The sequence below is a fragment of the Lytechinus variegatus genome, chromosome 6 (assembly GCF_018143015.1).
Source record: "Lytechinus variegatus isolate NC3 chromosome 6, Lvar_3.0, whole genome shotgun sequence".
Classification (NCBI taxonomy): Eukaryota; Metazoa; Echinodermata; class Echinoidea; order Temnopleuroida; family Toxopneustidae; genus Lytechinus; species Lytechinus variegatus.
The window spans coordinates 23,553,916-23,575,924 of NC_054745.1; the positions used below are offsets into that span (position 1 = coordinate 23,553,916).

At 35.8% G+C, this 22,009-nt stretch overlaps 1 protein-coding gene across 7 annotated transcripts in view; it reads left to right on the top strand.

Annotated features, from left to right (window-relative positions):
• The window catches only part of LOC121417243 (dynamin-binding protein-like), a 72,150-nt gene extending 51,463 nt beyond the window's left edge, over positions 1-20,687 (top strand). For 4 of the 7 annotated variants that reach the window (XM_041610879.1, XM_041610882.1, XM_041610881.1 and 1 more), the window contains 9 exons: positions 1,267-1,398; positions 2,087-2,248; positions 6,324-6,416; positions 10,252-10,344; positions 15,877-16,059; positions 17,908-18,093; positions 18,649-18,847; positions 19,305-19,426; positions 19,823-20,687. In XM_041610879.1, coding sequence (XP_041466813.1) covers positions 1,267-1,398; positions 2,087-2,248; positions 6,324-6,416; positions 10,252-10,344; positions 15,877-16,059; positions 17,908-18,093; positions 18,649-18,847; positions 19,305-19,426; positions 19,823-19,999 — 1,347 coding nt within the window. In that variant the 3' untranslated portion in view covers positions 20,000-20,687. Of the gene's footprint in view, positions 1-1,266; positions 1,399-2,086; positions 2,249-4,147; positions 4,250-6,323; positions 6,417-10,251; positions 10,345-15,876; positions 16,060-17,907; positions 18,094-18,648; positions 18,848-19,304; positions 19,427-19,822 lie in introns of all 7 variants that reach the window. The other 3 variants (XM_041610883.1, XM_041610884.1, XM_041610885.1) reach the window with 3 other exon arrangements.
• The last annotated feature ends 1,322 nt before the right edge of the window (positions 20,688-22,009 follow it).

Below are 22,009 nucleotides of genomic sequence, written 5' to 3' on the forward strand. Positions count from 1 at the left end.
CTCCAAAACTAAATAAACCCTTATACCTTGGTCACATTTGCTCTATAACGAAAACAGTCGTATTGATTTCAATTCAAACCACCTACCGGTATATGAAGTTGGACAAAAAATGTTAAAACGGCTGTTTTCGACTCGCCGTACGGCCGCCGTAGAGCAAATGTGACCATGGTATTATCCTTCTGTTTACATTATTCTGAACCAAAAACTCAATTACAATCCTAACTCTAACCCTATATGCCTTCTGAGATATTAAAGACTGGAGCAAATGTCACAGGAGCAAATATCATGTCACCAGTGGGGAAAAGCACTGTGTATTTGTAACATTGATATTAGTGGAGCGTTGTGGCCCAGTGGATTAGTCTCCGGACTTTGAAACAGAGGGTCGTGGGTTCAAATCGTAGCCATGGCAGAATTTCCTTCAGCAAGAAATTTATCCACATTGTGCTGCACTCGACCCAGGTGAGGTGTATGGGTACCCGGTAGGATTTATTCCTTGAACGCTTTAGCGCCTATTAATATGGCGGCTTAGCTATAGCCGGGGTAATAATATGATACCAAGTATCAAAGCGCAGTTGAGTATATATGCACATAGTAACTGCGCTCCACCTGATATAAAAGGACATATTATTATTATTATACAGATATTGCCTACCTAGAGTTTGAATATAACATTTTCTCTTCCCGACAGAGTTATATTTTTCCCAAGAAATTATATTTTGCTCGAAGCGCGTAGTGCTGAGGGAAAATATCCCGAGGGAAAAATATAGCTTCGGAGGGGAGTTGAAATGTTAATGTATTAAAACGATAGACCAGGCAATATCTGTTATATTACATGTATATAGTGTATGTGGATTCGCCATCCGAAATTGCATTCATCATCTGGCTCAAACTCAAAATTCTTGCTACAGCTCTGATCCATCTACATGTATGTCATAATATTATTTTTTTTTAATACAAGCATGTTCTTCATGCAATTGACGCGTTAACACAAGCGCGTACATCAAATAAACTACCTGGTTACGCAACTTGTATTCAGCGAGTGACGTCACCTTAGTGAATATAACGTCGCAATTGACAATACAACGCAGTTATATTCACTGAACTGACGTCAAAATCTAGAATATAACAAATGCGATCCTCGCAGCTATGGTCACTTGATGGCGTATTGACCTATCACTGATTCGAATCTACATTAACCTATGTAATATAACGTTATATTTCCCTGTTTTAATGATGGTACATGTAATGTTATGATTTGTATGGCAGGAAGCAACATCAGTAGAAGCCACAGTGGGAAGTGATATATCAGATTACTATGCCAACCAATCTAACCTTCACGAGGTCAACAAATACGAAGCAGTACAAAATCATCTTGCCAATAAACTCTACAAAGATTATGTAAGTTGATGGGTATGTTTTGACGATGATGATGAAGACGATTTTTAAGATGATGATGATGTTGACGTTGGTGATGATGATGATGATGGTGATGATGATGATGGTGATTATTGTGATGATGATGGTGATGATGGTGATGAAGATAATGATGATGGTGATGATGGTGATTATTGTGATGATGATGGTGATGATGGTGATGGTGATAATGATGATGATGGTGATGATGATGATGCTGATGATGCAGATGGTGATAATGATGATGGTGATGATGATGGTGATGATAATGATGATGGTGATAATGATGATGATGGTGATTATTGTGATGATGATGATAATGATGATGGTGGTAATGATGATGATGGTGATTATTGTGACGATGATGATGATGATGATGATTGTAATGATGATGATGGTGGTGATGATAATGATGATGATGGTAATGATGAGGATGATGAGGAGGATGATGATGGTGGTGGTGGTGGGAATGTGATGAGAATCCCTGTGGTAATATGGATGATTATTATAATTACAATTTGATGGAAACAATGATGTTGATAAAATAATTCTGATACATTCATCATCTCAAAATATTTTTCTGGTTCATTAAAGAACGGGTTTCAGCATTCCACTCATTTACGAAAGCCATCTTGAAGTCTTATGCCTATTTTTTCTCTCGTTTTCTTTACAGACATTGTTTGTCCAACAGAGAGTAATGTCTCCTCTGAACAGTCTGTTGAACATGTTCCAAGGTCCACATAAACTCATTCAGAAACGCTATGATAAACTTCTTGATTACGATAGCTATATCAACAAGGCTGAGAAGAATAAAGATAAAGACAGAACTAAACAGGTATGCCACGTTTTTTCAATCATGATATTCATAAACTTAACATTTATTAAACGTTGTATTCAGAAACTCATTAAAAAACGTTATGATAAAGTCCTTGATTACCATAGCTATATCAACAAGGCTGAGAAGAATAAAGATAAAGACAGAACTAAACAGGTATGCCACGTTTTTTCAATCGTGATATTCATAAACTTAACGTTTATTAAACGTTGTATTCATAAACTCATTCAAAAATGTTATGATAAAGTCCTTGATTACGATAGCTATATCAACAAGGCTAAGAAGAAGAACTAAACAGGTATGCAACGTTTTATCAAACGTGATATCAGAGAGTTTACTACAGATGCACTCTCTACAACGCCCCGATTCTTTTGAAAATGCAAGTCAAATCATATTAAGAGCTGAGAGGCTTTTTGTCGAAAGTTGGTGGACCAGGACAGCAGATCATCTTAAGTTTTGGACCGGACAAACAATAGCAAATATGTCATTGTCCTGAGTCAAAAGACGACACTGCTGTCCCGGTCCACCAACTTTTTACGAAAGCCTCTCAGCTGTCCTTCGTGATTTGTTTTGCATTTTTAAAGGAATTGCTGCGTTATAGAGAGTCTTTCTGTAGTAAATGCAAATACTCTCTATTCATAAACCCAATATTTGTAAAACTTGATATTTTTTTGTTTATAAGTATATCAGTTTATCAAACGTGATATTCAGAAACTTATCGTTTATCAAACATGATATTCATAAGCTCTGTTTATCTAATGTGGTATTCATAAACTCAACATTTATCAAATGTGATATTCATAAACTGAGTGTTTATCAAACATGACATTCATAAACTCGACGTTTATTAAATGTGATAATCATAAATTCAGTGTTTATCAAAAGTGACGTTAATAGCTCATTCAGAAATATTGTTGTGCGATCCTTGATATAATAGCTTTGTATCTATACACATTACTGATAGTTTTTCATCTTCCATCATAACTTGTCATGCTGGCTTTAATCAATTTTAGATGTGCTTTTTTAAAAATATTCCTAAACAATTTTAACTCTCATCTCAGAATACATTCATCCTGTCATTCATGGCATTGGGGTATGTAGGGCTCTCTTTTAGCTGTTATTTAGCGATTGATCGTAAAGTTGTTTTGATCATTGATTATTCATAATGGTCAATACAGCAATCATGCAGATCTGGGCCCCGTCTTACAAAGAGTCACGATTGATCCTATCAATCGTAACTATGGACGGCCAGCAACATCAACATGTAAACTGCTTGTTTGTTCAAAAAAAATTTCTAGATATGAATGAATATCCCTAAATTAATTGATTTCTTGACAATTTGATGTGTTCTCCTTTCTTTACAAAGGACATTTTACAGATTACCTGTAGAAGAAATTATGACGCTGATGGATTTCCATAGAGTTATGATCGATTGGATCAATCGTAACTCTTTGTAAGACGAGGCCTTGTTCTACAATTTATTGCTATGCTTTGTGTGGTGGGGGCTTGGGACAAAGTCAAAACAATTTTCGTTTGATGCCCAAAAAACTGACCCAAATCCTCATCAGACATATACCAATTTGTTTTGTTGTTTGAGATTTCCTCGAAATGAACTATCACTAGAAGTCAGCTATAAATGGATCCTTTTTTTTTCCATTTTGCCTTGGTAATGCTTATTATCATATCCATGTATTTACATTAAGCCACTTCTTTGTGAAATGTTCATTGTCAATCAGTTTAATGAAATAGAAATGTGGAACATGTAAACGATGCTGTGTACATTTGATAAGTCGCACGTGGCGAAATATTCATTGTTTGCAATATGACTTCATGATGTGAAAAATTTGAGACCAACCCGACATTGATGTCCTAATTGCATGTTGCCTTCCTGTTTTGAAGTATAAATACAAGAAGAAGGAAGGGAGCAGTGACGAAGACGACGACACACCGCTTAGTCCACGGCGATTGAGTGCACGGCGATCGAGTGCAAAGAGGTTAAAGGTTGGAAGCACGCCCTCTAGTGGTCAAATATCTCTTGATTTTAGTATGCAGTGATTCACATCATATAACCCACACTGTCTTGAAGTGATTTCTTTCTGAAGGGCAGGGCCCCGTCTTACAAAGAGTTGCGATTGATCCGATCGACCACAACTATGGAAAGCCAGCAATGTCAACATATAAACTACATGCTTGTTCAAAATGTTTTCTAGATATGATGTATATTCATACATCAATCTTTCTCTTGAAGATTCGTGTGGTTCTCTTTGTTTACTAAGGACATTGTGCAAATTTCCTAAAGAAAAAATTATGACATTGATGGATTCCCACATACTTGAGGTTGATCGGATCAATTGTAACTCTTTGTAAGACGGGGCTCGGGGTCGGTATTCAATCAAATTAGTGGATCAGAATTTTGATTTTTTTTTTTTTTTAGGTATTTGCTAATATGAACAAAGTATTTTCATTTGAGATTCTATTTCTGAATCTGTCTAAGTATGTATTCATGTCATGTCTCAATGAGAATTAAGCGAGATAGTTTGGAAATATCATTTGCACAGAAAAGTTTTTTTTTGTACGCAGCAGTTCTGGGGCCCGTCTTACAAAGGGTTGTGATTGATCCGATCAATCGCAACTATGGAAAGCCAGCAAAGTCAACATATAACATGCATGTTTGTTCAAGAAATTGTCCAATTATGTATGTATGTCCATAAATTCATTGATTTCTTGATAACTTTCTGTGTTCTCTGTTGGACATTTTGCAAATTTCCTGTAGAAAAAATTATGACACTGATGGATTTCAATAGAGTTAACCCTTTGTAAGACAGGGCCCTGTTCTGCAAAGGATTGCAAAGTAGCGCTGTTCGGTGCAGCACATGTGCTAATTGCATGTTAGCTTGCATTTTAGTACATGTACCTGTAGTAAGAATTTTGGCTTTCAAGTTTAACAGCACATTTTGGTTTCTAAAGTAAAATGCTAACTATTGTACTGTCTACAAAATGAGTCAAAATTCTGAGCCAAATGTTTGGCCCAATCCATGATTTGAATTGAATACCGACCCAGTTCGAGCACTCTACACAACCTTTAATACTGTTTCATCAGGCTGTTCTTATGACATCCATGAAACCAAGAATGATTTGACGCACAGCTGAAACACATCCTAGATTCGATTTGACCAAGATGGATTTAACATTTTTAATAGGCATAGGAGTGTCATTCATTTTAAGTACATTTCTCAGGTGATGACCATTCTATATTCTGTTGCATTTGGCAATGCAGGAAGCAGTGCTTTGTTCATGTGAAACCTTCATTTTCCTCTTAAATTATTTTTTAAAGATACCCTACACAGGTTTTTCATCTCATTTTCATTCTCTCATTATAATAATAACTTCATTTCAGCATGGATAATATCTTTGATTTTTGCCTTTTATTTCTTAGCCCATGGAGGTACTGTGTCTTCATTATGGGAAATTCCGTAAAATAGTCAACCGTTTTGTACATCCGACCTCCATTTTTGTCAAGTTTTATAAACTGCCCAAGTCATGGTCACATCAGAGCATTGCAGAATGTCAAAAGAAATCAGAGACAGAAAATTTCCTGAAGGTCCGACATAAAGGGGGTCGGAAGTACATATCTTATTGCCCTTATGCTTGGACTATTAGCAGCTAATAGTCCATTGGGCAGGTGCCAGTTGGTGCCACTGCAAAGTGGCTGCAGTGCTTAGTGTCACCAATAAGGTGGCTAGTTGTGTGCAGTGGGTCAAACCTTTATGGGTTAAGATATTCATGTACATGAACATGTACCTTTCATTCAACACTCTGAACTGGCAACACAATTATAGAAAAAAAAACACTGTTTGCAAATGCAAAATGGTGACTTTTGCTTTAAACTTGCTACAATCATCCATTCCTAATTTTTTCAAAGTTTGAAAATGATTAGAAAATTTGTAATTGTTGCCAATTTGAGGATCACAAGATTCGTCTGAAATTTATGTAAGTTGGTTACCTCTGTGGGCCAAGATCATCCTTTCACTTACTAATCTATCACCTCTTCTTCTTCATCACATCCATCATTCAGTCTAAGCACAAGAAGAAAGACCTTGACAGCGACGATGACGAGGTCACGACCGTCGGTAGCCCTAGACGGCTCAAGGAAAAAGTCTCGAAAGAGGTCTGAAAACACAACTATCCGTTCGCATGCCTCCAGTCAATGTTGTATCCCACGTGGCTATTGGTCTTTGTAGTAAAAAAAACCCTTCACCTATCCCTTTGCCACACAAAAACCTCCCTTACCAACCTACATGTACCTACCTACACTACTATGTTAATAATTTAGGAGAACGTTTTGTAGATCCTCAAGGTGTAGCCTCTCAATGGCCCGTATTCTGAAGTCAGGTTTAACTTAAACTCAGGTTTAAAGTTGTAGTTTAAGTATGGGAAGCCAAAAGTATCAAAATTTTTATTAAGTTGTATGTTTCGTGTGTTTACTGTGCTGTTTCCTGATTCATCGATGATGAAGACAATCATCTATTTATACTTCCTAGACAATTGAGAATGATTTGAGAGCCAAATGAGCTGAAGTATGATATCTGTACTGTTAGTGATTTATGTAACAATTGGCTATCCATACTTGAACCACAACTTTAAACCTGAGTTTAAGTTAAACCTGACTTCAGAATACGGGCCAATAGCTTTAGGAAAGTCTCAAAAGATGTATGAGAATATACTAATAATTTGCTTGCCTCGAGTCAGTTTCGGACTCCAAGTTGCTTTTGTTCATTGTTGATTATGCCTTGTAAAACAGATTGCCTTCACCTATCCCTTTCGCACAAGATACCCCATCCGAAATTACCTTGCCTATAATTAACAAACCGTTCTTAAAGATTTGTAAAATGTAGCCTTTGACGGCAAATGGAGTACATGTACTCTTGAAGGAAGTCTGAAAACAATTATTTTGCATGCCTCTAGCCCATGTTGTACCCCTTTGGTCCTTGTATATAACAAATCCTTTCATATGTAGCCCCTCTCAATTAAAGGGAAGTAGATTGTGAAGTAGCTGTCACCAATCTTGTGAAAACCAGTGGAAGTGCATGTGGTGTAGGTGTATCAAATAGGGCTCAGCCAAGTATGATGATGTCCCAATAGACCAGTTCGTAGTTCCTTCATGGACAATTTTGATCAAATGACCTTTCATTTCTTTCATCAAGATAGGCAGATTTGCCTTACATAGCAGGATGAAGAAATTGAATAGACCAGGTGACTAGAATAGCACACAAATGAACAATTAATGAAGGCATTTGTTGCATCCCTTCTTTGAATGCATATTTTAGCATGTTGCACAATGTACTTTGCACACTGGGAAATACCAGTCGTTCGTGAAAGTATTGTTGTTTTTTGTGGATGAAAATGAAAACGACAATTCAAAAGAATATATGAATAATCAAGACATCAAAGTTGGTGCTTATCTCATTAGATTTTAAAGCGCCATGTCACTTTAGTACAAATGACCTTCTTCTGATCCTGCGTAGAACTTTTGATCATGCGCAGAAAGAAACTACGAACTGGCTTATACGCCAGTTCACGGTTAGCTCATGATCAACTTTTCTCAAATGACCTTTGTGATATTTCATTAGGATAAGCATTATTATTTTCAAATGTAGATGTTACGTAAGCTTTACCGTAGAGTATTCAAATTCTAAGAACATAGGCATTGTATAGACCAGGTGACTAGAATAGTACATCAGGGATAAAGTTTGGAAATCTGTTTTATTGTCTGCGTTTGGCACATTTGACTATTGTTTAGGCTACTGTCAAATACCAGTGATTATGAAGGCTCTATTCATTACTCTTCAGCTTGGATGTGATAAAATGAATATTTTGAAAGGAATGCATGAATAATCATCAAATCACAAATGCCTATGTCAGTGAATTTAAAGCCACCTTCATGGTTTATCTCAAATGACCTTTTTCTGCTCGTGCGCCGTTCTTTTCTGCGCATGATCAAAAGAGTCTGCACATGATCAGAGGAAGGTCATTTGTACTAAAGTGACAATGTGGTTTACAATTTAATGAGATATTACCAACTTTGATGTCTTGATTATTCATATGTTCTTTTAAAATGTGTTTTTATTTATGTCCACAAAAACAACAGTGTGTCCACGAAGGACTGGTATTTCACAGTTTGCCAAGTACATTGTGTAACATGCTATGATATGCATTCAAAGTAGAAATGCAACAAATACCTTTGCTATTCTAGTCACCTGGTCTATTCAATTTTATCACCCTGCTATGTAAGGCATGCTTACGCAATATCTTGCTTTGAAATCTGCCTGTCATAATGAAAGAAATGAAAGGTCATTTGACCAAAATTGTAAAAAAAGTAACTATGAACTGGTCTATAGACATTGAATTGTTAGCTGGAGATAATTTGCACATCATTCTTTTGAGACTGCATGCCATTCTGGGAGGTAGGCAGCTCAGTATACTGATGCTTGAGAGTCTTTTTCATTACATCACACTGCACTACCTGTTTCACATATTAAACCCTACCTACCCCACCTGTCTTGCTGTTGTGTATGTCTTTCATTTAAAGGTCAAGTCCACCGCAGAAAAATGTAGATTTGAATTAATAGAGAAAAATCAGACAATGATAGCGCTGAAAATTTCATCTAAATCGGATATAAAATAAGAAAGCTGTGGCATTTTAAAGTTTCGCTTATTTTTCACAAAACAGTTATTATGCACAACTCGGTGACATGCAACTGAGAGATGATGTCGATGATGTCCATCACTCACTATTTCTTTTGTTTGGTATTGTTTGGATTATACAATATTTCAATTTTCACCGAACCACAATATGTTAAAACAATGGTAATACCACATGATCTGGGAGGAATAAATCTTTGTTCCACATGACAATGAGGAGAAAATTGGAATACATTATATTTCCCATAATAAAATACAAAAGAAATAGTGAGTGGATGACGTCATCATTCCCCTCATTTGCTTACCGACCTTGATGAGCATATAACTGTTATTAAATGAAACTTTAAAATGTCATAACTTTCTTATTTTACCTCTGATTTTGATGAAATTTTCATTGGTTTACTTGTTAGATTTTTCTCTTTTTTATTCAAATCCACTTTTTGTTGGGGTGGACTTGTCCTTTAACTTTGGTTGTGGCTTAGTTGCAATTTTAACCTTTGTGTGATTGGTGGGATATGAATTTGGTTCATTTTGTTATGTACGTAGAAGAAATTTGATAAAAATGGTTGATAGCATCTGATTATTGATATGATGTAAGTTCTTAGATTACAGTGTCCAAAGACATAATAATAGTGAATAATGAAAATACTCTCAAAGCATAATATAATCATGTCATTGGATGCGTGGTGGTACAGTGGTTCTGACTCTCACCTTTGAAACATAGGGTCGTGGGTTTGAATCCTAGCCATGCCGTGTTTTCCTTCAGCGAGAGATTTACCCACACTGTGCTGCACTCGACCCAGGTGAGGTGAATGGGTACCAGGCAGGATTAATTCCTTGCATGCACTGAGCGCCGATGATGGTAGCTCGAGCTTAAGCCGGGGTAATTATAGCAACGCTTTGGATCCTCAGGCAAAAAGCGCTTTATAAATCCAGCTTTTATTATATATTATTATTATATCACATGCATATCTTTCCAGCATACAAGATACACTTGAGTTTCTTCACCATATTCCGTTTCAAAGATCCATAAAAAAATCTTTTAACTGAATAATGTCACAACTAAGGGTATTGTCGAGTGTGGTAGCTTAAGGAAAAAAAACATTTTGATCATTTTTGCCTTTTTCTTCATCATTATCTGTGATCGATTATTTGAATGATACGGTTGGTCTTGAGTGTTTCAACGTTCCTCACCTGAGGGAAATGGGAGTCATTTTCACAACTGAAGAGGAACAAATGATTAAAAAATGTCCAACTATTCCAGAATGTTTTATGTTCCTATATCTCCCTATTACTTATAGTCCAAACATGCAAGGCTGAATGATAGTACTAGCGAAGACGAAGCAACGACTGTGGGGGCGCCCCGCCGCCTCAAAGAACGTCATCCGAGAGAGGTTTGGCAATTGAGATTCCAAAATTATATCTGCCTGCCGCCTTTCTGTCTTTGTCTGTGGTCATGAGAAGAATTTCCTTTTTAAATAAAAAAAGTATTTTTAAACAAGAAAGATGCTTGTGGATGTGAATTAATTTAGTAAAACAAAAGTGTTATACATATATTCTTAACTCGAAATATTGTGTGTCCTTCGTGTTTTCATATAATTTGATACATGATGCATGTATTAATAATGATTGTTCATATTTAAGTTTGCAATCGATGTTTGAAAAAATGCTGGTCATATATTTCATTTGTTGGCAATTTTCGACATACAATTATTTCTGCATTACGTGTTGGTCCTAACAGTGAGGCAACCTTTGCCAATGTGACACTGTTTGAAAGATCTGTTTTTTATTTCATAATTTCTCTCATTCAATGGTTAGCACCTGATTTATGGATTAAAATTGTCCATTTCATGAATCTCTTTCATTTACTTGATTATGCCCTGTCCTGCAAATTTTTGGTGACACAACATTTGCTCCGGCGACAATTGCTCTGGCCTTTATTTTGTCTTAATTATGGTTAGGGTTGCAATGTGGTTTTGTGTTCAGTTTGCAGATATGTTTAAGGTAGGGTATATTATACAACTCCCAAGAATGTTCTGTAATCTGATTGGTCCAAATCGGATCACATGATATTCAGCAAATCACACTATTGCATCCAAAATGCACTATCCTGCACTCTGACGTCAGAGTGCAGGATACTACGAGTTCTGGAATTATTTAGAATTATCTGAAATTTAGACCAATTATATCATTTGGGGCAACTCAGTAACATGGGTGAGAGAGGGGGTGGGGGTGTATGAAACCAACAATACAAGCATTCTTGTGCATGGAGACCTAAATAATGAACACTGTGCTCGACTCGCAAAGTGGATATACCTCGGTGCGGTATATCCTTTGGCTCTTCTTGCACATCGTTCATTATTTGGCCTTGCATGCATGCGCTTACATGCATTATTTGATTAGTGTTTAATCCAGGGTTGAAGTTGGTCATTCCATTAGTGTGTGGAATTTATAGCGGAGAAATTGTCGCCAGGGAAAATGACATGGAACCAAAGTGTCTGGTTTTATGTATTATTATTTCATCATATTTGCATGTTCATCAACGAAGTGAAGTAATATGATGATGATAAGGATCATAATAAATGATTTTTAGTTTTTTATTTACTTATTTATTCATGCATGTTCACTGTGTACAATGTAAAGGAATACACAGATAATATATAAATAAAAATAAAACACAAGTAAATAATGAGCATACAAAGGTGTTGCAACATAAAGCTAAAAGTTTGATTGGTTGAAGCATCTTTAAACTGGTTTTGCATCCAAGAAAACAAAATAAAAATGTAAGAATAAGGAAGAGAGGAAAGAAAGAGAAGAATATAAAAGTGATAGACTGCCAAGATATAACAATTAAGTTTCAAGTTGTTATGAATATATGTGGTAATTCAACAAAGTTAATTTCTTAATCTTCAGTTACGAAGGAAAGAAATAAAACAAAATTACCGGTACTTTTATGTACATGTATACGTTACTAGCACTTTACAGATTCTGTAATTTTGAAAGGAGATTGTGCTTTACAGCCAATTTAAAAGAGTGTGAGGTTTAATGATGTTTAATGGTTTAATTATTATTATCTTATGAACAGGGGTGAGGAATGGAATCGCATTCTGCAAAAGATGCATAATCCATCAACCCTGCCTTTGCATGCCATTATTTAGTGGCCATAAAATCTATAATGAAGATGATATTAGCAAATGTTAACATTAATAGCCATTTATACTTAAATTACTTTCTAAGTTTTTAAGAAACTTTGTTACATCTTAATATGCTATCATTAATAAATGCAAATGGTATGTTTTTGCATATTTTTTCCCATAATTTTTGCTTTTTTTGAAAGGGGAGGGGGGGGGTGTCGATAGCATGTTCATATGAATGTATCATGTGACAGTTTATTCCTAATTCAGAGTTGAGAAATGTGTCCTTTTTTCCATTTTCTTGTTCATATGTAGGTGTGTTGAGGGACATTTATTTTCATTAATTTTTTTTGAATAATTAAGCATGTCATTAATACACAAGTACATTGTACATGTACTTGCTTGTTAACATAGTCTTTTCAATGAGATGTTCTCTATAAGGAGCGCTGAGAGGCAGCTCGAGCTAAAGCCGGGGTAATAATAATAATAATAACGCGCCTCGGAATAGATTATTTCTAGATAGATGGCGCTATATAAATGCCTATTATTATTATTATTATTAAGGATATTTTTTTTACTTCACTTCTTCATACTATATTCCTAGCTCATAACCCATAGTACTGTATATGGGATGATGAGGATTATATTAATAAGAAGAAGGGTGTTTGAGGGGTGAAATTGATGATTTGCTGTTCCTTGATTCCATTTTACATCACTATCTTTATTTGCATGTCCAACATATTCATTATTCATTTGTAATTCTAATCATTAACTCTTTTAACATTACTTTATATTATACATGTAATACATGTTACCCATGTACAAGCCTAGCCTGGGTAATCTCATGCATGGGATTCAATGGGTTAAACCATGCTGTATCATGTAAATATAAAGAAATTACTATTAACTCTAACAATCTTGTGTGCATGATAATATTATTTGCATTCATTTGAATCACACTCATTCACTGCAGTGCTGTTGTATGTGATATTTCTGACTAGTTTCCAAGTGTGAGTGTGTTATTTTTAACCATACCAATGACTTATGACCAGGGTCCTGCAACATTGATGGCTACTTTCAAAGGACAATTCTGATTGGTCCATAGTCAGTGTACCTAGCAAAATGCACATGCATTTTGGATCTTGATTGGTCAATTCATTGAGTGATTAATCGCTAACCTTTGTGTTAAAGCGAGCGCCAAGAATATCCATATAGGTACCATGACAAAAGGAGGAATCCAGCTATAAAGTCACCATGGCCCGTATTCTGAAGTCAGGTTTAACTTGGACCATGGTCTAACTCTGTGCTGAAATTATGGGAAGCCAAAAGTGTCAAAATTTTTATTAAGTTGTATGTTTCTTATATTTTCTGTGCTCTTTCCTGATTCATCGACGGTGAAGATGATCATCTATTGATCATACTTCCTAGACAATTATGAATGATTTGAGAGCCAAATGAGCTTAAAGGTCAAGTCCACCCAAGGATAAAGTTGATTTGAATAAATAGAGAAAAATCAAACAATCATTATGCTGAAAATTTCATCAAAATCGGATGTAAAATAAGAAAGTTATGACATTTTAAAGATTCACTTATTTTTCAAAAAACAGTGATATGCACAACTCAGTGACATGCAAATGAGACAGTCGATGATGGCCATCACTCACTATTTCTTTTGTTTTTTTATTGTTTGAATTATACATTATTTCAGTTTTTACAGATTTGACAATAAGGACCAACTTGATTGAACCACATAGTATTAAACAATGCTAATTGCACATGTTCAGGAAGGAAGTAATCGTTATTTCACACGACAACAGGGAGAAAATTCGAATACTTCATATTTCATATAATAAAATACAAAAGAAATAGTGAGCGGGTGATGTCATCAGTCTCCTCATTTGCATACCGACAAGGATGTGAATACAACTGTTCTGTGAAATTAAGCGAAACTTTAAAATGTCATAACTTTCTTATTATACATCCGATTTTGATGAAATTTTCAGTGTTATGCTTGGTGGATTTTTCTCTTTTTATTCAAATCAACTTTTTGTTGGGGTGGACTTGTCCTTTAAATATATCTCTACCGCTAGTGATTTATGTAACAATTGGCTAGCCATACTAAAACCACAACTTTAAACCCGAGTTTTTAGGTTAAACCCGACTTTAAAATACGGGCTATAGAATAGTTTTTCTGATAATTAATCCTCGGTCTAAATGAGAATTTTAAACATCACTTCTAAGGAATGCTGGCTTCATAATACTCCTTCCTTATTCATAGCAATTGTAATGTACCAATTAATTCATTAAACAATCATTATATTTTTGTGTTTCCTATTCTTTCCATTTCAGAACTAAATTAATTTTTAGACAATTTTTTGCAGCAGGATAAGAATAATTTTTAATTGGTGAATGGGGCAGACAATTGGCACTCCATAAAAGTCTGGTCTAAGTTAACCCAGGTTTGACTAAAGTAAGGCTACCCGAATACCACACTATGTCCTGTATTCTGAAGTCGGGTTTAACTGAAACCATGGTCTAACTCTGCTGAAATTATGGAAAGCCAAACGTTTCAAAATTTTGTTTATAGTGATTGCTTCTCATGTTTGCTGTACTCTTTACTAATCATTTAATGGTAAAGACAGCCGTCATACATGTACATGTACTTATTCTTCCCAGGCAGTTAATAATGTTTTGGGAGTCAAATGAGCTGATACATTGAACCTCTACTGTTAGAGATTTATGTAACAACTGGCTTTCCATACTGTATTCCTGCACGATAGACTTTGACTTGTAACCCTACCCTAAAACATCAACTGGAAGCATCAACTGTGTTGGTACCCCTATTGCATCCCCCTGTCAAACATTTTTAATTTTTTTAAATTCAGTTTATTGACTAAATACATACATTTTCCAAAAGCGACAAAAAAGGTGCCTTAGTGGCCTACCTCACTGCAGTATCGCAGGTCTCTGTCTAACACTTTCCCTAGCTTAAAGATAAATGAAAGTAGTTGCAGTAAACACTGATTTCACTAGAAAGTCAGTAAAATCAGGCTTAATTGTCACGATATCTTCGACAATCTAGATCTGGTACATTTACATAAACTGAACTTTGTGAAATCTTGAAATGTACACTGAAAAATGTTCACACTGAAGATCACCCACACATTGAAGCGCATGTGGGAAAGTGTGTTATTGCATTGAATGTCGGCCCGATGCTTGACCCGAATCCCGTGCTTATTTGCTAATTTCTCAGCAATTACACAATTTCTTCCAGAATCCTTTGGCACATATTAAATACTAACAGACCCTTTGGTGGTCATTTCATTGGATTCTGTACAAACTCATTTTGAAATCGTCACCACAACTGGCATAGTTTATTGTTAATTTCACAATCTTGAGGTACAGGTGCATGTACATGTAAATATGGGAAACAAATTGCATATTAAGTACTCCCGAGGAAATTCTTAATTGAAACAAATAGAAAATGATTTCATAGATCAGTCTTTTTTTTCTTAAAATCTTTATAACCATCAGGGAAGTTTGCGAAGTCAGTTCTCTTTTTGTTGTCTTTAAATGCCCTGGTGAATTTAGCGGATTCTGTCTGAACTCATTTTGAGATCGTTTTCACGATTAGCATTGCTCTTTAGATCCATTTTTTATTTGAAAATCTTCAGGTAAAAGATGAGAAAAAACCTGCGATCAAGTCTGTCCTCTGTTTTTTGTACCATTTATCTTGGATTCATGATTCTGTAATTGCAAACTAAAATCTATTTTGTTTTTTCAAATCTTCAGGTGAAAGACGAGAAGGAAGTAGCCAGGAAGAACTATGAAGCGCTCAATATACAACTCAAGGATGAGTTACCTAGACTCTGTTCCATGTCGATGGCGCTCTTTAAAAGCTGTGTAATCTCATTCATTGAAGCAGAGAGAGATCATATAAACTCAACACTCAAGAGGCTTTATCCATTAATTGAAGTAAGTCGCATCTCTACCTTTTAAGGCCACCGCACACCTTACGACTTTTTGGGATCCGATTTTGGAACAAATTGCATTTTGCTCATTATCTGAAAATGTTAATGGAACATATCATTTTATTTGAGGTTCAAATAAAGTGAAAGAATACTTATATAACCATTTTGAAAGATTGCAAGCTTTTAGTTTGGAGTAAAAGCCAAATAAGTTTCAAATCGTAGTCAATCTTACGACTGCTATGACGTCATTACGACTAGATATTAAATTTGCTTTTATTCTAAGAAGGATGATAGCATACATGTACATGTAGTCACAGATTTGAACATAGGTATTTGTACGATTCTACTACATTTTATTCTGAAATCGGGTCGCAGACCAATCATATGGTATGCGGTCGCCTTTAAAAGCCAATATACTGAATATTACTTCCGTTATTACAAACTACTTGGCCTTTAATACTGATAGTTCCTCCATACTATAAGGGATGGTCCAGGCTGAATCCCCACTTGTTCTTTTGTATTCTATTATATGAAATTAGGTTTATTCAAATTTTTCCTCCAAGAACTAGAAAATTTTTATTGTTACCGGTATTCATTTTGCCCATTTCACAGAGTCCAATTATTCCAAATGGTACATGTATATGGACTGAATTGCTATTAGGCCATTGAGCAAGCAACCAGGGGACAGATGGCTTAAGGTCCTCTCCGAGGGACGTGGTAATGAGGATAAATGCCTTACCAAAGGGCACTAGTGCACCACTTAGGAATTGAACCCGGGTCACCAGAATCCGAAACCCTTGCTCTACCGACTGAGCTATTGCGCCTCCTCAAATAGTCAAAAGTTTTAAGGTTCTGCCATATTTTAGATATTTAATTGTGGAGTCAGGTGATAAAATATTACATTTAATGAAGTTTGTTTCTCTGGGCTTGCCGAACATTGATTGATGGATTTATTTGATTGATTTTATTCGTCAAGAATTTCACAGGTTTTTACATGTACAATGAATTTGAAGAATACCTTGAAAGGAAGCCCATGAAAGCCGAAAGTCTTATTTCCAATGGGGTCCTATAACAACAAAAAGTATGAACTACAATAAGTACTGGAACATGGTTTAAAAAAAAGAAGAAAAAAAAAGACATATTCATCAGTCAAATAATTTGCAAACCCCTGAAGCAAACAATAATCTACCTAATATGGAACAAGATTATGTTTTAACATACATGTACCCTACATCATTTTAGATACTAGAAACCAACGGTCAAAATGTGTGATTTTTACTGGGAACACTGTTCTCAAGTAGATGTAGTGCTATTGTTTCCATTCAACACTCGGCATGAAGGAGTACATTTCATGGTAGGGTTTACTAACTTTTTAGCACCAATGTATATTGTACAACGTCTACTAGCTTGTACGCAAGCAAATGGGAGGCTGAATGTCAAACATTTGTACCATTGCACACAAGACGTACCATCCAAAATGTACCGTCGCATGGTTTTAGGAGGTGACGTCACAATACAATTTAATTAATTGCGCTCAGTAAAAATGAAGGTGCAATACGCGTATAAGCTTGCTGGCTAAATGCGCAATGCTGCCCGAGGTCATGTGCGCTTGTGGGATTTTGCTTTTCGCCTTTAGTATTCATGCTCCCTTTTCAAGGATTACTACAGGGAAAAACTCTTTGTTTTTTTTCATATTTTCACTTAATTCTCAGGCGTACAACACAAATAGCGAATATTCTTATTAATGCAATGCGCCGAGTTGAATAGAGCATCTCCTTCTTTCACCGAGTGTGAAATCTCGCACCATCGCACTCATGTCTATTCACTATTTGTATATTTTTTTTTACTGTAGCTGTCAATTGTCAAGTCGACCGATATGACAGACATCATGTCAGACTTTGAGAGCAGTCACCAAGAAGCATCAGAAGGAATGCTCATCTATTCATTCGTACCAAGAAACTTTGATCGTAAGGTGGATAAAACGGACAAGAAATCCAAGAAACCATACACAGAGCCAAAGGTACCTGCCAGTAAACCGGTAAGCATTGATGAGGGGATGATTATGATGGCGGTGGTGGTGGTGATGATGATGATGAGCATTCGGGGCAACTCAGTAACATGGGGGAGGAGAGGGGTTGTATAAAATAAACAATGCACACATTCTTGTGCATAGAGGACCTAAATAATGAACTCTGTGCTGGACTTGCCAAATGGATATACCACACTCGGTTTTGCGGACCTCGGTGCGGTATATCCATTGGCTCTTCTCGCACATTGTTCAGTATATGGCCCTGCATGCACGCGCTTACGTGCATTATTTGTATACTATATAATTCCAGACGTCGCACTATCCTGCACTCTGACGTCAGAGTGCAGGATAGTGCATTTTCGATGCAATAGTGCAATTCGCCGAATATCCTGTAATCCGATTTGGACAAATCAGTTGTATAATATCTATTGATGATGATAATGAGGAGGAGAAGCAGGATTTGTGTGAAGATAGTGGTAATATTAATAGTGAAAATTAATGATGGTATTTACGAACAATATAAAGACAAGTTCTTACAGATCACTACCTGATATCATTTTCCAGCCCTCATCAAAGGCCCAGAGTGAATCCCAGCGCCAGAGCGTCCTCTCTCGCTACCCAACGGGTCGTGTTTATCAGGTCAAGACAAACTTCATAGCTCAGCAGCCAATGGACATTAGTGTTTATAAGGGTAACATCGTTGGGATTATCAAGGAACAAGACCCCACCGGTAGCTCTGATCGGTGGTACGTTGATAGCGGAGGTGAGTGTAGATTAATCCCCCCCCCCACCCCTTAACATTTTTTGTAATAAATCCAAAATTTAGAAAAAGCAAAGAAATTAATTAAGAACTTTAGAAAACATTGAATTGTGATGATGAATTTTCTTTTTAAGTACATTTGATCAGGATCCTCAAGAGTCTGTGAACGAAAATCATATTTTAAGGGGCCTTATTCAGTTGATTACAGCAAACTTAAGATTTTACACTTAAAGTTAGCATGATTAATTAGAAATTAGATTTTTTGATGAATTTGATCTTCTAATTTTGTAGATTACGCCTTGGAAACCATGTGTGCCAATTTATTTCGCGATTACGCGATCAACGGCCGAGATCATAGCGGGATGGCTGAATCAGCCCCCTCTCAGTGTTAGCCATCCAAATAATACAGTCTTTTTAGGTTTAGCAGATTAATATACTATATTATGCTTTTTCTTGACAGCCTCCCAAGGGTTTGTACCTATGGGTATTTTAGCTGCATGTAATGAAGGTCATTCAACGAACATCTATTCTAGTGATGATGAGGCGTACAGGGGACCATATAGTGATCTTGGTTCACCGCAGGTAATATATATATATATACTGGAGAGAGAGAGATGATGGTGATGATGATGATGGCGATGGTGGTGATGATGATATTGATGATGATGATGATGATGACGCTGGTGATGATGGTGATGATGATGATAATATTGATGATATTGATGATGATGGCATTGATAATGACGATGGTGATGATGATGATATTGATGATGAATTGATGATGATGATATTGGTGATGATATTGAGGATGATGACAATGATAATGATGATGAATCGATGACGATAATGACTGATGATAATGATATTGATGATGGTATTGATGATGGTGATGACGCTGATGATGATTTTGGTGATGATGATGATAATGATATCCCTCTTACTTGACCTGACATTCTTTCCATGTTTCATCTCTAACAGTATTACTACGCCGAATGGGCGTTCACAGCGACCAGTCCAAATGAACTAACGCTCACAGAGGGCGCTGTTGTGACAGTCATCGCTGCTCAAGACACTGAAGGCAACTCAGAATGGTGGTTAGTAGAGAAGGATGGTGATCAAGGTTACGTCCCAAGCACCTATCTCGCAAAGGTCTAAACTCTTTGTCTGAATAGGATGCACAAAACTGAGTGATTGATCCTATAGTTGATTAATAATGTATGCAATCAATCATGAGAATGGATCTGTGATCAAATGCTGAGATTCTTGTTACAAGGTCCCTGTTTAATCCTCTACATTATGAAACCCTTGGCTTCTACATGTATGTTGTTAGTCAAAGTTGTTTGGTCAACTACAATGTGATGCAAATTACTCTAGAAATTCAGTGAATATAACTTCATGACTGTACATTGTGTGTATGTATCGATCAGAGGCATTCCATTATCTTGGTGTGTTTATTAAAGATGCACAGAATTGAAGTTAAGTTTTAGTCTGGCAATAGCAATTGCAACATCCATTATTTCTATCATTCTTCACGTGGAGTGTCGACCTACATTGCCGAAAGCAAGCCGGGACAGACGACGATGATCGGGAGTAACTGGGATATGGTCAAAGTCAGACTTGATTACTCAATACACCTGAGAGAAAAACTTTGAAATCAAAGTGAATTGTTATGTCACCATTGAACTAGAACTAGACATATCTGGCTGAGGGGGGTGTTGCAAGAAAATATATGCAATCAATCGCAAGTATCCTGTTACAATTTTACAGTTGATTGATCACTTTTAACTTTAGCAAATCAGATTACACTCCTTGTTTCACAGAGCAGTTTAGCAATCAATCGCAAATTTGCAATTACAGGTAATTACACGGCATATGCTTGATTTCGGGAACAAAAATAGACTTGCAATTGATCGCAAGTTTCATGCAACACCCCAAAGTGTAAACAATCCAAACTTTGTAAGGTACTAACATCAAGCTGGACACCTAAATATGCTGAACACCGATAAGCACACATGGGCACGTATATTAATCATTGTTTGGATAAAGACCGTTCTACTTAATAGTAAATATATCTCGTACCTACTGATTGAAGGTACAAATCATATTTGTTGAAGAACGATCATACCAGGACTAGAAAAAATCACTATTATTATCAAATTGGCAAACATCAGAGGTTATTGCTCTATTTACATGGTATTAAAACAAGGTTGTTATATTGACAAGTCATAGATATAATGCAATGTAAGGTATAGTAGATCGATTGAATATTTATATGTATTATGCAACGATGAGTAGAACCCATTGATATCAATTGCATATAGTTTGTGGTAAATAACTAGTATTTATTTTTTTGTATCAGAGTATTTTGTGCAGAACTTTGTTTTCCTGCTGCGATTTCTTTTTTTATGAAATGTCTATTTATTTATGTTGCTCATGGTGAGTTGTGAATGTCTTTCCTTGGTTAGATAAGAATATTTTATTCAGTATTTATTCTGCTTATTTGTGCTTGTACTTTGATAGATAACCAGTCTACTCTCATTCTGCATGATATTAGAGTAGTTAAGTTGTAGGTATATTTTTCAGGGCTGTTGATAATGAAAGCCTGTACTGCTTTGAAAACGGTTCTTCTGCGCGATTATAATACTAGAGATAGCAGGTTGATATTCAAACCAGAGCTAAAAGCAACCTCTTTGATTGGTAAATACAGGATATATGGGACACACAATTATTATTTCACTCACTTAAAGGGATGGTCCAGGCTGAAAATATTTATGTCTCAATAATAGAGTATAATTCACAGAGCAAAATGCTGAAAATGTTATAAAAATTCAATAGCAAATAAAAAAAGTTATCAAAATTTAAAGTGTGCAATTTTCTGGTGAAACTGTTCTAGGCATGTCTTTATGAATATTCATTAGGTGGGCTGATGATGTCATATCCCCACTTGTTCTTTTGTATTTCATTATAAGAATTTAGGTTTATTAAAAAAAATTCTACCAAGAACAATCGGATTGACAACTGATTAAGTGCATTAGTCATTTATTGCCGCAACTTATTTCATCATAATGGAGATTCATCATTTACACATGTATGAAAAAAATGAAAGATGAATGATTTCATGTAATAACTATAAGAAAACGGAAATTGGGGTTGTGATATCATCAG